Source organism: Callionymus lyra, chromosome 1 (genome assembly GCF_982586985.1).
Source record: "Callionymus lyra chromosome 1, fCalLyr1.hap1.1, whole genome shotgun sequence".
Lineage (NCBI taxonomy): Eukaryota > Metazoa > Chordata > Actinopteri > Syngnathiformes > Callionymidae > Callionymus > Callionymus lyra.
In genome coordinates, this window is record NC_141818.1 from 31,431,109 (window position 1) to 31,447,027 (window position 15,919).

The 15,919-nt window shown below is 39.3% G+C and overlaps 1 protein-coding gene across 1 annotated transcript in view; it reads right to left on the reverse strand.

Annotated features, from left to right (window-relative positions):
• Positions 1-491: 491 nt before the first annotated feature.
• The window catches only part of meis1a (Meis homeobox 1 a), a 28,127-nt gene continuing 12,699 nt past the window's right edge, over positions 492-15,919 (reverse strand). Inside the window, exons 2-13 of the mRNA XM_087783004.1 lie at positions 10,467-10,569; positions 6,980-7,161; positions 6,733-6,874; positions 6,486-6,536; positions 5,236-5,286; positions 4,921-5,049; positions 4,771-4,861; positions 4,561-4,706; positions 3,485-3,561; positions 3,220-3,278; positions 585-653; positions 492-523 (exon numbers count right to left, since the gene is read on the reverse strand). Of these exons, the coding sequence (XP_087639130.1) occupies positions 492-523; positions 585-653; positions 3,220-3,278; positions 3,485-3,561; positions 4,561-4,706; positions 4,771-4,861; positions 4,921-5,049; positions 5,236-5,286; positions 6,486-6,536; positions 6,733-6,874; positions 6,980-7,161; positions 10,467-10,569 (1,132 nt within the window). The remainder of the gene's footprint in view (positions 524-584; positions 654-3,219; positions 3,279-3,484; positions 3,562-4,560; positions 4,707-4,770; positions 4,862-4,920; positions 5,050-5,235; positions 5,287-6,485; positions 6,537-6,732; positions 6,875-6,979; positions 7,162-10,466; positions 10,570-15,919) is intronic.

Here is a 15,919-nt window from a genome sequence, read left to right on the forward strand (position 1 = left end):
CACAGAAAACTTTTCCATTCAACACTTTCTCCCAATTTATTGGGTTGTGTGTGACATCAGGAGTCGACGGTGACATCGTCGATTCAGATGTATTTCAGAGTCAAACCGTCTTCTGGATGAAGAGCCGAAGGTGCTGCATTCACTGTCTTCCGTGGTTTATGGAGAAACCCCAGGACAATCATAAAGAATATCCCACATGAGAGAAGATTAAATGCTTGTAATCTAATTAAGAGCTGAGTCGCTGGTTTACAGTCTCGGGGGACCATTGTCTGAACCAGGAGGAACTGGGACTAATTAATGCGGAGCCGAGCCAGAGATGTTCCGACACGTTCGCTGACTTGTGCCGACTCTGTCTTGACACGTTGGCCGACCTGTGCTGACTCAGTTCAGCTGATGTCATCAAGTTGACGAACAGCTGTAGGTGTTTATTCACCAGCTCTCCAGGTGAAGTGGGCGGAGCCTTCTAGAGCTACTTCCTGCAGGTGGCGCCATCACAAGTAGTGCCAGTGTCCTTCCACTGGACCTGCAAGTGCAACTTTGAGTGACTCGGTGCAGGTCTGTTGTTGTGCTATGTGCGTTCGTACCTGGTGGCCTGACATGTGTCCGTTCCTCCATGATAAACCCATCTGGGCCAAAAGGTCCCGACTCAATCGCTGTAGAGAGTGATGACATCATCAAGATACAGCTTCATTCGTTATTCATCAGTGAAAAACAAACTTGTGTCAACAGCAGATGATTGACAGCTGCAGTCTCTTGTCCCTTCTCTTGACTCATGAATGACTGAAGAGTTGAGGGACTGTTTGGCATCACTGTCAGGCAGTACTTGATGACTTATCATGTTGGGTTTACTGATAATGTTGTGTTTATTGATCCTGTTGTGTTTACTGATCATGTTGTGTTCACTGATCATGTTGTGTTTACTGATCATGTTGTGTTTACTGATCATGTTGTGTTTACTGATCATGTTGTGTTTACTGATGATGTTGTGTTTACTGATGATGTTGTGTTTACTGATCATGTTGTGTTTACTGATGATGTTGTGTTCACTGATCATGTTGTGTTTACTGATGATGTTGTGTTTACTGATCATGTTGTGTTTACTGATCATGTTGTGTTTACTGATGATGTTGTGTTTACTGATCATGTTGTGTTTACTGATGATGTTGTGTTTACCGATCATGTTGTGTTTACTGATGATGTTGTGTTTACTGATCATGTTGTGTTTACTGATGATGTTGTGTTTACTGATCATGTTGTGTTTACTGATCATGTTGGGTTTAGTGATCATGTTGTGTTCACTGATCATGTTGTGTTCACTGATCATGTTGTGTTCACTGATCATGTTTGTTTTACTGATCATGTTGTGTTTACTGATCATGTTGTGTTTACTGATCATGTTGGGTTTACTGATCATGTTGTGTTTACTGATCATGTTGTGTTTACTGATCATGTTGTGTTTACTGATCATGTTGGGTTTACTGATCATGTTGTGTTTAACTGATCATGTTGTGTTTACTGATCATGTTGTGTTTACTGATCATTTTGTGTTCACTGATCATGTTGTGTTTACTGATCGTGTTGTGTTTACTGATCATGTTGTGTTCACTGATCATGTTGTGTTCACTGATCATGTTGTGTTCACTGATCCTGTTGTGTTCACTGATCATGTTGTGTTTACTGATCATGTTGTGTTCACTGATCATGTTGTGTTTACTGATCATGTTGTGTTACTGATCATGTTGTGTTTACTGATCATGTTGGGTTTACTGATCATGTTGTGTTTACTGATCATGTTGTGTTCACTGATCATGTTGTGTTCACTGATCATGTTGTGTTCACTGATCATGTTGTGTTTACTGATCATGTTGTGTTCACTGATCATGTTGTGTTCACTGATCATGTTGTGTTCACTGATCATGTTGTGTTCACTGATCATGTTGTGTTTACTGATGATGTTGTGTTTACTGATCATGTTGTGTTTACTGATCATGTTGTGTTCACTGATCATGTTGTGTTTACTGATCATGTTGTGTTTACTGATGATGTTGTGTTTACTGATGATGTTGTGTTTACTGATGATGTTTTGTTTACTGATGATGTTGTGTTTACTGATCATGTTGTGTTTACTGATTATGTTGTGTTCACTGATCATGTTGTGTTTACTGATCATGTTGTGTCCACTGATCATGTTGTGTTTACTGATGATGTTGTGTTTACTGATCATGTTGTGTTTACTGATTATGTTGTGTTCACTGATCATGTTGTGTTTACTGATCATGTTGTGTTTACTGATCATGTTGTGTTTACTGATCATGTTGTGTCCACTGATCATGTTGTGTTCACTGCTCATGTTGTGTTTACTGATCGTGTTGTGTCCACTGATCATGTTGTGTTCACTGATCATGTTGTGTTTACTGATCATGTTGTGTTTACTGATCATGTTGTGTTCACTGATCATGTTGTGTTTACTGATCATGTTGTGTTTACTGATCATGTTGTGTCCACTGATCATGTTGTGTTTACTGATCATGTTGTGTTTACTGATCATGTTGTGTCCACTGATCATGTTGTGTTCACTGATCATGTTGTGTTTACTGATCATGTTGTGTCCACTGATCATGTTGTGTTCACTGATCATGTTGTGTTTACTGATCATGTTGTGTCCACTGATCATGTTGTGTTCACTGATCATGTTGTGTTTACTGATCATGTTGTGTCCACTGATCATGTTGTGTTCACTGACAATGTTGTGTTTACTAACTAAATTTTTTTTCTATGTCACATGTTTTGTTTACTGACCATGTTGTCTTCACTGACTATGTTGTGTTCACTGACCATGTTGTGTTTACTGACTCATATTATTTTCTATGTCACATGTTGTGTTCACTGTTCATGTTATGTTTACTGATCATGTTGTGTTTACTGACTCATATTATTTTCTATGTCACATGTTGCGTATACTGACCATATTGTGTTCACTGACTATGTTGTGTTCACTGATCATGTTGTGTTCACTGATACTGTTGTTTTCAATGACTAATGTTGTCTTTATTGACCAATGTTGTTTTCACTAAGTCATGTTGTGTTTACTGACCTCTTGTGTTCACTAACTGTTGTTTTAACTGATCCATATTTGTTTTGAATAATGCTATGTTCACTGACTTGTTTCGTGGTCAGTGAGTTATGACACATTCACGGAGCCACGGTGCTTTCACTGACCTGATCTGTTTGACTGGTCAATCATAGGCTGGACGATTCGTCTCCTAGCGTTGATGAACCTGACGCGGGTGAAGTAAACAAAACAGTTAGCATGTGGACAAGTCACTAAAACATTCTTGTTTCGCTCTGATTGGCTGGTTCTCTCCTAATAGCCAACATCCTGTAACGTGTAATTGAGGGTCAAAGTTCAACAACGTGGTTAAACAGATGAAGGCTGTCACCCTGGTATGTGTGACCCTCATGCTATTCTGTTTCCAGGACTCACCAGTTGTTGACCTGCAGGACGGTGAGTCCAGTGTCGGCCGCCAGCTGCCTCTTCTGCTCCTCAGACGGGTACGGATGCTGCACACACACAGGTCAGAGGTCAACGGCATACCTTAACAGTTTTATTTTAAATTAACTTCAATTATTCATCGCTATTTTTGCGCGTTTTTCTTTTTTGTGAGTTTTTATCGCCCCTGAAAAATATTTAAATTTACATAAAATATTTTTGGGAAAATTTTAAAGATAAAAAGTTGTATAAAATACAATTAAATCAAGCATATTTAGCTTGATTTTATACTTTTTCGCGACTTTATTATTTTTACGCCGGCCCCTGGGGGAATGTACTTGCTCACCGCCGGTCCAGACGACTCGGGTTTTCGAGTCAGTTAGAGGTCCAGCTCATGAAAACATCATCCATCATCTCTGACAGGCCCCGCAGGGACCCGGGGGCCCGGCCCAGAGCTCCGGCCGCATTCATCGGCCCTCCCACATCTGCTGCTCCGGGTTCAGGTCCGAGTACAGGCGTGCGTGAAGGACTTTGATGAATTAAAGGACGCAAATTCCAGGACTTGCGTAGACCACAATAGACCTCTTTGCACAAAGATACACATGGTGGGACTCTTTACTTAACACTGTAGGACTCTAATTGACATGAGTACATTCTCCAGTAGCCATTGCCAGGCTCTACAGTAGAAGTCTTCTCTTTACTGAACTTTGTAGGATTCATCTCTGGTGGATATTGTAGGGCTCCCCGGTCATTAGTGCATGTATCTCCAGTAGATATTCTTCGATCATGTTGTACGAATTCTCATGTCTGCGGGACTCACCTTTGAACGTTCTCCAGATAACTTGTTAATATTGCATAGTTATGGTTTCGTAGTGTCATGATGTTTGTAGATGTTGTAGGACTCTCCAGTTAAAGTCGCAGGATTCTCGTGGAAACCTCATCACGTATTTCACCAAAACATACAAGGACTCATGGTCAGTCAGAGGTTCGAGACCCCGGCATGACCCAAGACTGAAGACCCTGTCCACAGTTTTATAACCTCCTCTCCAGCAGGTGGCGTCAGCACATACCGTCAGGTGCTGGAAGAGCCACGCCCGCAGCAGGTTGGTGGCCACTTTCGGGAAAATTCCTCGCTTCTTGTTGAGAAATTTGACCCTGTCGGAGTCACCGTCGTCGCTGGTGCTCGGGGAAGCCGTGCATTCCTCCGGGAAGTCACCTGACCACACGAGATGACCACAGTGAGAACACCAGTCTCAAGGTTGGGAGAGACAAACGCACACCTTGCTCGCTGCAGTCGTCGCTGGGGTGGGACAGGTGAGTCTCTGCCGAGCGAACCGACACAGAGTCTTCGTTCTCCTGAGTCCAACAGACCTGAAGGTGGAAGAACCTCTGTCACGATGAACAAACGGAAACCTCGACCGTTGTCTTACCTGATCACCGTTTGACACAATCTCATCTGTGTCTGACTTGTTCCCCTCCTGGATCACCAGGTCCACGGGCATCTTCCCCTTCAGACAGCTGATGTAGCGCTGGCAGAAGTTGTCACAAAGCTCGTGCACCTGAAGGCAACATCACACGTCACCACTTGAGGGCGTCTTCTCTGACCAGGGCCAAAGTCCTCCGCAGTGGTCAGTAAATCGTGGCTGATCTGCTAATTCTGGATTAGCCAACGTTGAGAACATATAAACGGCTAATCTTGTCAGGCAAGATTAAGGAACATATGGTGATACGTTAAAGGGTCTGACCTTCTCCAGCTCCAACAGGTGGAAGCGCAGCACCTGGATCGCTTCCATCATCTGAAAATATAAACTCTGATTAGAGATCTGCCACCTTTGCCAGTAAATATAACTCAAACATAGTGAATAGATGTTATCCCTCTGTCTTTAGCTTGACATGAGCCAATAAAGCCAATGATATTGGATAAAACTCTTACTTTACACGTTAAAAAGATGATGCTTGAGAATTTAAAGCGAAAGCTAAAGCTCAAGGTGCTAAAGCAGGGGCTGCTATAAACCTTTTATTTAGCAACTCCAAAGCTGTCATTACTAGGGTACAATGTGAAATACCCTAAGTTATTTGAATGTTTTCTAACTTTTCTGTCTATTTTGTTTTTCTCAGCTTTAGCTGAATTAAGTAGTAGGAATTAAGAGTCAAACGTGATAGAGTTCAGGGTAGCACTAACTCGCCAAAATCAACCCGACCCTGACTTTTACCTTAATCTTAAAGCTGGAGAAGCTAATGCTAGGTATAGAGAAGCTAATCACATAACACTAAGGATCTGTCAGTACAACATCTGGGAAACATGCACGATCTGTGGGCGTATGCTAGCGCAAGAAAATTGTCTCGTCTCAATATTGCCATTCAGCAACGAGTAAACTAGTAGTCGTCAGTACAAGATCTGGGAAAGTATGGCGTTTTATTTGTGCCTATTTCTTGAGCATGCGGTTAGAAATTTTGAGCACCTGAGACTATGTTTTGCGCGCACGTTAGTGATAGTTTGCATGTTATTTTTACTATAACAAAAAAAAAAGTGGTTCGAACAAACAAAAATCTCTTTGACGTTCAATAAATCTCACTTTGCGCACGCTTTGCTACTGCTGTACGAGTGCTCATCTCCCTATGAGCGCCCGGATTTTCTTCTGTAAATAAAAAAAGTGAAAAAAATAAAGGAAATTCACTCAGAAAAGTTGATTTTTCTTGATATATTTTTAAGACTTTGCTGTGTTTTACAAAGGGCGTCCCCAGCCATGGTCAGAGATGTCTGGGGGAGCCTTAGGATGGTAAGGTCTACACTGACATACTCTGTATACATACTGTCTAAATCAGGTTGCCATAGAAACAAGCGAATCAAGACAGGCCATTGTATAAAGTCAAAAGTCCAGATCGTGCAGAGTTCCTAGATCGTGTACCACAATGATGGAATACTACAACTATCATAAACATAAAGGAAGAGAACATAGTTGCCCCAGAAGCATTCCGAACATCATTTACTCACCAGATGATCCGACTCTGGATTCAACGAATATACATTTGTTTCTGATCTGATCTGTGAGAGATGATGAGAGTTTATGTTGAAGTTACATACGTATGTTAGCAACACACAAGTAAGTGACAGGAACACACTTCAATACAAAGGAATAAAGACATTACATGTGCAGAAAACCACACATCTATACACATGCAAACAACAGTACACACAGCAGAAGAAAAACTGAAGAAAAACAAAACTGTGGTGCACACACGTATTTGGAGAAGGCGGCAATGTCCTCATCGAAGGAGTCGGAAGAGCAGACTTCGCCGCTGCTGACACCGCCGTCTCGAGGCGTGCACGTGGCCAGTTCACACTTGTGGAATATGAGCGCGAGCAGTGGGAACAACGGATGGCTGAGGAGACAGAGACACCTGATTGGCTGATGGACGGAGAGTCAACAAGGTACCGAGGTGACAATTGACGTGTGAATGGTTAGTTGGAAAGCTTTGTCGTATCACCTGTAGATGGCGTCTTTGTCTCTCCTGGCGGCGTCCTCCGCTCTGCAGGGTGTGTACGTGTGGTCGGAGTAAGGACCGGGCATGACGGAGAGATGGACGGTGTGCAGTGCCCGAGGTTGCGGGTGCAAATCTCCGTAGCCTCCGCCCCCTCCCTCCAGTCCAAAGTGAGCAAAGTCCTCGTACTGTGATAGTATGTGTATGTGTGTGAGAAAGACCACGTTTGTGTGTTTGAGAGAGAGACAGAGTGTGTGTGTGTCCATGTGTGTGTTTATATGAGAGAATATGCGTGTTTGTGTGTGTGAAAGACAGGGAGGGAGAAGAGTGAAGGTAAAATAACTGAAATTTAAATAATACATCTATTTTATTTTGTCAGCATTCTGTGTGTTTGTTAAATCGAAGCACTGACAACACAACTCCTCTGACATGTTTCAAATGTTGAAGTCTGCCTCTCCAATGTGCAGTAAGTCTCTCATCATGACCATGTTTTGAAGTTTTTAATCTATAAAGTTCTCCCACGTCCAAGGAGAGGTTACGAGAGCGGAGTCCATTATGACGTAATAATGGCTTCACTCCTCCTCCAGCCAGCTGTAATCACACCCAGATTTGTTTGTATGACGAGTCCCTTGGAGGTGGACACTTACGGGGTGATTGAAACACCGTGACCAATCACAGAAAAGTGGGTGTGGTTACGGTGAACCAATTTCATTTCCAGAAAAACAAATAGTTTTCAGTGGGCGGGGCTTAAGATAATTTTCTAATGTGAATGATGATGATTAATTATGAAAAGAGAGTTTAGTACAAACAGACACTGATGATACAATAGAGTCTAACATCTATTTAAGAGACAATAAAACCAAACTTTTTTTTTCACATTTCTTGTCTTTAAAATACCATCATTTTTAAATTTTACAACTATAAATCTCTCTCTGTCTCCCAAACACACACACATACATACACACACACGCACACACACACACACCCACCCACACAAACACAAACACATACACACACACGCTTAATCAAGTGTTTTTTATTTATTAAACTCTTTCACAGTATACCTGACTTAATAAAGTGAGAAGTCACACAGTAGAAATATGGACTTGCATAAATGTTAACTAAGGTTCTAACACCGTACACTAAAATGTTCTAACACCCTACACTAAAATGTTCTATCACCGTACTCTAAAATGTTCTAACACCGTACACTATAATGTTCTAACACCGTACACTATAATGTTCTAACACAGTACACAAATATTTCTAACACCGTACACTATAATGTTCTAACACCGTACACTAAAATGTTCTAACACCGTACACTATAATGTTCTAACACAGTACACAAATATTTCTAACACCGTACACTATAATGTTCTAACACCGTTCACTATAATGTTCTAACACCGTACACTATAATGTTCTAACACAGTACACAAATATTTCTAACACCGTACACTATAATGTTCTAACACAGTACACTATAATGTTCTAACACAGTACACAAATATTTCTAACACCGTACACTATAATGTTCTAACACCGTACACTATAATGTTCTAACACCGTACACTATAATGTTCTAACACAGTACAAAAATATTTCTAACACCGTACACTCTTTCACAGTATACCTGACTTAATAAAGTGAGAAGTCACACAGTAGAAATATGGACTTGCATAAATGTTAACTAAGGTTCTAACACCGTACACTAAAATGTTCTAACACCCTACACTAAAATGTTCTATCACCGTACTCTAAAATGTTCTAACACCGTACACTATAATGTTCTAACACCGTACACTATAATGTTCTAACACAGTACACAAATATTTCTAACACCGTACACTATAATGTTCTAACACCGTACACTAAAATGTTCTAACACCGTACACTATAATGTTCTAACACAGTACACAAATATTTCTAACACCGTACACTTTAATGTTCTAACACCGTACACTATAATGTTCTAACACCGTACACTATAATGTTCTAACACAGTACACAAATATTTCTAACACCGTACACTATAATGTTCTAACACCGTACACTATAATGTTCTAACACAGTACACAAATATTTCTAACACCGTACACTATAATGTTCTAACACCGTACACTATAATGTTCTAACACCGTACACTATAATGTTCTAACACCGTACACTATAATGTTCTAACACAGTACACAAATATTTCTAACACCGTACACTATAATGTTCAAACACCTTACACTATAATGTTCTAACACAGTACACAAATATTTCTAACACCGTACACTATAATGTTCTAACACCGTACACTATAATGTTCTAACACCGTACACTATAATGTTCTAACACAGTACACAAATATTTCTAACACCGTACACTCTTTCACAGTATACCTGACTTAATAAAGTGAGAAGTCACATAGTAGAAATATGGACTTGCATAAATGTTAACTAAGGTTCTAACACCGTACACTAAAATGTTCTAACACCCTACACTAAAATGTTCTATCACCGTACTCTAAAATGTTCTAACACCGTACACTATAATGTTCTAACACCGTACACTATAATGTTCTAACACAGTACACAAATATTTCTAACACCGTACACTATAATGTTCTAACACCGTACACTAAAATGTTCTAACACCGTACACTATAATGTTCTAACACAGTACACAAATATTTCTAACACCGTACACTATAATGTTCTAACACCGTACACTATAATGTTCTAACACAGTACACAAATATTTCTAACACCGTACACTATAATGTTCTAACACCGTACACTATAATGTTCTAACACAGTACACAAATATTTCTAACACCGTACACTATAATGTTCTAACACCGTACACTATAATGTTCTAACACCGTACACTATAATGTTCTAACACCGTACACTATAATGTTCTAACACAGTACACAAATATTTCTAACACCGTACACTATAATGTTCTAACACTGTACACTATAATGTTCTAACACAGTACACAAATATTTCTAACACCGTACACTATAATGTTCTAACACAGTACACAAATATTTCTAACACCGTACACTATAATGTTCTAACCCTACACTTTCCATGATTAGCCGTTATTATTTTCCAAGAATATTTTTACACATTTGAGTAAATAAATACTGGAGTAAAACACCATTACATTCCTGAATATTAAATGTGTAAAAGCGAGCTATTATCTGAAAAATCAAATTGACAATATAGTTTTAAAGAATCATAGAAAACAACCATTAAATAAAAATATTTTTCTGTGATATCATATTTTTAAATCCCTACGAAGAGACGTTTTAATCATCAAACTATCAAATAAACAACTATTTTGACGGACGTTTAAGTGATGAAATGTTTTAAGTTTTTCCACGCACCCTTAGCGCCATCGGAGCCGAACTCCCGCTGACTCCTGCGGGTCCAAACACTCGGTGCCAACAAGATTATTCTAATGTCCTCCAGAACCAGGAGAAGGTTTCTCTGACCCGCCGCAGGGTCAACTGGCTCGGGCCTCGAAGCTCGGGTCCGGCAGGAATGTCCCGGAGAGACGCGTCTGGACGTCGATGGGACACGAAGCGGATCCGAGATCTGAGTCTCGGAGTTAAAACCTGAAGTAGTGATGAGGCGTGTGTGAGGGGGGGGGAGGGGGGCTTCCTTTAAGCGCTCCTGCTGGTGATGGACGAGAAGCGCTTTAAAAAGAAGAAACTCTCTTTATTTCACTCTTTAACACCCGTTTATTTAACTTAACTATGTAATACGAGTCGTCGAATTACAATTGGTCGTTCACAACAAATAGTAGCATCATTGCGCTAATGACTACAATCAATAAAACCTGCGCTTTTTTTTGTCTCGACTTTACAGTCGAAGCTGAAAAATTGACAATGTATTCACTAAAATCGGACATCTGATAAAATTCAAAATTGTATGTAACATTTAAAAGGCTGTCATGAAGAATTGTGTTCAAAGTAAATTGTCTCAGGAATGATCTGCAAACTAATATACTATTTAAACACGTCTTTTTCAGCGTGTTTATACGTATTAAGTACTACTGCCATCTAGCGGTGGTCTGAGTCAACACAACTAGAGTTTCAGTGAACTGTAGTTTGGGCCATTATACATTATGACCCGAGACTGAAACATTATGACCAGAGACTGAAACATTATGACCAGAGACTGAAACATTATGACCCGAGACTGAAACATTATGACCAGAGACTGAAACATTATGACCAGAGACTAAAACATTATGACCAGAGACTGAAACATTATGACCAGAGACTGAAACATTATGACCAGAGACTGAAACATTATGACCAGAGACTGAAACATTATGACCAGAGACTGAAACATTATGACCAGAGACTAAAACATTATGACCAGAGACTGAAACATTATGACCAGAGACTAAAACATTATGACCAGAGACTGAAACATTATGACCAGAGACTGAAACAATATGACCAGAGACTGAAACATTATGACCAGAGACTGAACCAATATGACCAGAGTCTGAAACATTATGACCAGAGACTGAAAAAATATGACCAGAGACTAAAACATTATGACCAGAGACTGAAACATTATGACCAGAGACTGAAACAATATGACCAGAGACTGAAACATTATGACCAGAGACTGAAACATTATGACCAGAGACTGAAACAATATGACCAGAGACTGAAACATTATGACCAGAGACTGAAACAATATGACCAGAGACTAAAACATTATGACCAGAGACTAAAACATTATGACCAGAGACTGAAACATTATGACCAGAGACTGAAACAATATGACCAGAGACTGAAACATTATGACCAGAGACTGAACCAATATGACCAGAGACTAAAACATTATGACCAGAGACTGAAACATTATGACCAGAGACTGAAACAATATGACCAGAGACTGAAACATTATGACGAGAGACTGAAACAATATGACCAGAGACTAAAACATTATGACTAGAGACTGAAAAATTATGACCAGAGACTGAAACATTATGACCAGAGACTGAAACATTATGACCAGAGACTGAAACAATATGACGAGAGACTAAAACATTATGACCAGAGACTGAAACATTATGACCAGAGACTGAAACAATATGACCAGAGACTGAAACATTATGACCAGAGACTGAAACAATATGACCAGAGACTAAAACATTATGACCAGAGACTGAAACATTATGACCAGAGAATAAAACATTATGACCAGAGACTGAAACATTATGACCAGAGACTGAAACAATATGACCAGAGACTAAAACATTATGACCAGAGATTAAAACATTATGACCAGAGACTGAAACAATATGACCAGAGACTGAAACATTATGACCAGAGACTGAAACAATATGACCAGAGACTGAAACATTATGACCAGAGACTGAACCAATATGACCAGAGACTGAAACAATATGACCAGAGACTGAAACATTATGACCAGGGACTGAACCAATATGACCAGAGACTAAAACATTATGACCAGAGACTAAAACATTATGACCAGAGACTGAAACATTATGACCAGAGACTGAAACAATATGACCAGAGACTGAAACATTATGACCAGAGACTGAACCAATATGACCAGAGACTAAAACATTATGACCAGAGACTGAAACATTATGACCAGAGACTGAAACAATATGACCAGAGACTGAAACATTATGACCAGAGACTAAACATTATGACCAGAGACTGAAACATTATGACCAGAGACTGAAACATTATGACCAGAGACTAAAACATTATGACCAGAGACTGAAACATTATGACCAGAGACTGAAACAATATGACCCGAGACTGAAACATTATGACCAGAGACTGAACCAATATGACCAGAGACTGAAACTTTATGACCAAAGACTGAAACATTATGACCCGAGACTGAAACATTATGACCAGAGACTGAAACATTATGACCAGAGACTAAAACATTATGACCAGAGACTGAAACATTATGACCAGAGACTAAAACATTATGACCAGAGACTGAAACATTATGACCAGAGACTGAAACAATATGACCAGAGACTGAAACATTATGACCAGAGACTGAACCAATATGACCAGAGTCTGAAACATTATGACCAGAGACTGAAAAAATATGACCAGAGACTAAAACATTATGACCAGAGACTGAAACATTATGACCAGAGACTGAAACAATATGACCAGAGACTGAAACATTATGACCAGAGACTGAAACATTATGACCAGAGACTGAAACAATATGACCAGAGACTGAAACATTATGACCAGAGACTGAAACAATATGACCAGAGACTAAAACATTATTACCAGAGACTAAAACATTATGACCAGAGACTGAAACATTATGACCAGAGACTGAAACAATATGACCAGAGACTGAAACATTATGACCAGAGACTGAACCAATATGACCAGAGACTAAAACATTATGACCAGAGACTGAAACATTATGACCAGAGACTGAAACAATATGACCAGAGACTGAAACATTATGACCAGAGACTGAAACAATATGACCAGAGACTAAAACATTATGACTAGAGACTGAAAAATTATGACCAGAGACTGAAACATTATGACCAGAGACTGAAACATTATGACCAGAGACTGAAACAATATGACCAGAGACTAAAACATTATGACCAGAGACTGAAACATTATGACCAGAGACTGAAACAATATGACCAGAGACTGAAACATTATGACCAGAGACTGAAACAATATGACCAGAGACTAAAACATTATGACCAGAGACTGAAACATTATGACCAGAGAATAAAACATTATGACCAGAGACTGAAACATTATGACCAGAGACTGAAACAATATGACCAGAGACTAAAACATTATGACCAGAGATTAAAACATTATGACCAGAGACTGAAACAATATGACCAGAGACTGAAACATTATGACCAGAGACTGAAACAATATGACCAGAGACTGAAACATTATGACCAGAGACTGAACCAATATGACCAGAGACTGAAACAATATGACCAGAGACTGAAACATTATGACCAGGGACTGAACCAATATGACCAGAGACTAAAACATTATGACCAGAGACTAAAACATTATGACCAGAGACTGAAACATTATGACCAGAGACTGAAACAATATGACCAGAGACTGAAACATTATGACCAGAGACTGAACCAATATGACCAGAGACTAAAACATTATGACCAGAGACTGAAACATTATGACCAGAGACTGAAACAATATGACCAGAGACTGAAACATTATGACCAGAGACTAAACATTATGACCAGAGACTGAAACATTATGACCAGAGACTGAAACATTATGACCAGAGACTAAAACATTATGACCAGAGACTGAAACATTATGACCAGAGACTGAAACAATATGACCCGAGACTGAAACATTATGACCAGAGACTGAACCAATATGACCAGAGACTGAAACATTATGACCAAAGACTGAAAAAATATGACCAGAGACTAAAACATTATGACCAGAGACTGAAACATTATGACCAGAGACTGAAACAATATGACCAGAGACTGAAACATTATGACCAGAGACTGAAACAATATGACCAGAGACTAAAACATTATGACCAGAGACTAAAACATTATGACCAGAGACTGAAACAATATGACCAGAGACTGAAACACTATGACCAGAGACTGAAACAATATGACCAGAGACTAAAACATTATGACCAGAGACTGAAACATTATGACCAGAGACTGAAACAATATGATCAGAGACTGAAACATTATGACCAGAGACTAAAACATTATGACCAGAGATTAAAACATTATGACCAGAGACTGAAACAATATGACCAGAGACTGAAACATTATGACCAGAGACTGAAACAATATGACCAGAGACTGAAACATTATGACCAGAGACTGAACCAATATGACCAGAGACTGAAACAATATGACCAGAGACTGAAACATTATGACCAGGGACTGAACCAATATGACCAGAGACTAAAACATTATGACCAGAGACTAAAACATTATGACCAGAGACTGAAACATTATGACCAGAGACTGAAACAATATGACCAGAGACTGAAACATTATGACCAGAGACTGAACCAATATGACCAGAGACTAAAACATTATGACCAGAGACTGAAACATTATGACCAGAGACTGAAACAATATGACCAGAGACTGAAACACTATGACCAGAGACTGAAACAATATGACCAGAGACTAAAACATTATGACCAGAGACTGAAACATTATGACCAGAGACTGAAACAATATGATCAGAGACTGAAACATTATGACCAGAGACTAAAACATTATGACCAGAGATTAAAACATTATGACCAGAGACTGAAACAATATGACCAGAGACTGAAACATTATGACCAGAGACTGAAACAATATGACCAGAGACTGAAACATTATGACCAGAGACTGAACCAATATGACCAGAGACTGAAACAATATGACCAGAGACTGAAACATTATGACCAGGGACTGAACCAATATGACCAGAGACTAAAACATTATGACCAGAGACTAAAACATTATGACCAGAGACTGAAACATTATGACCAGAGACTGAAACAATATGACCAGAGACTGAAACATTATGACCAGAGACTGAACCAATATGACCAGAGACTAAAACATTATGACCAGAGACTGAAACATTATGACCAGAGACTGAAACAATATGACCAGAGACTGAAACATTATGACCAGAGACTAAACATTATGACCAGAGACTGAAACATTATGACCAGAGACTGAAACATTATGACCAGAGACTAAAACATTATGACCAGAGACTGAAACATTATGACCAGAGACTGAAACAATTTGACCCGAGACTGAAACATTATGACCAGAGACTGAACAAATATGACCAGAGACTGAAACATTATGACCAAAGACTGAAACATTATGACCCGAGACTGAAACATTATGACCAGAGAC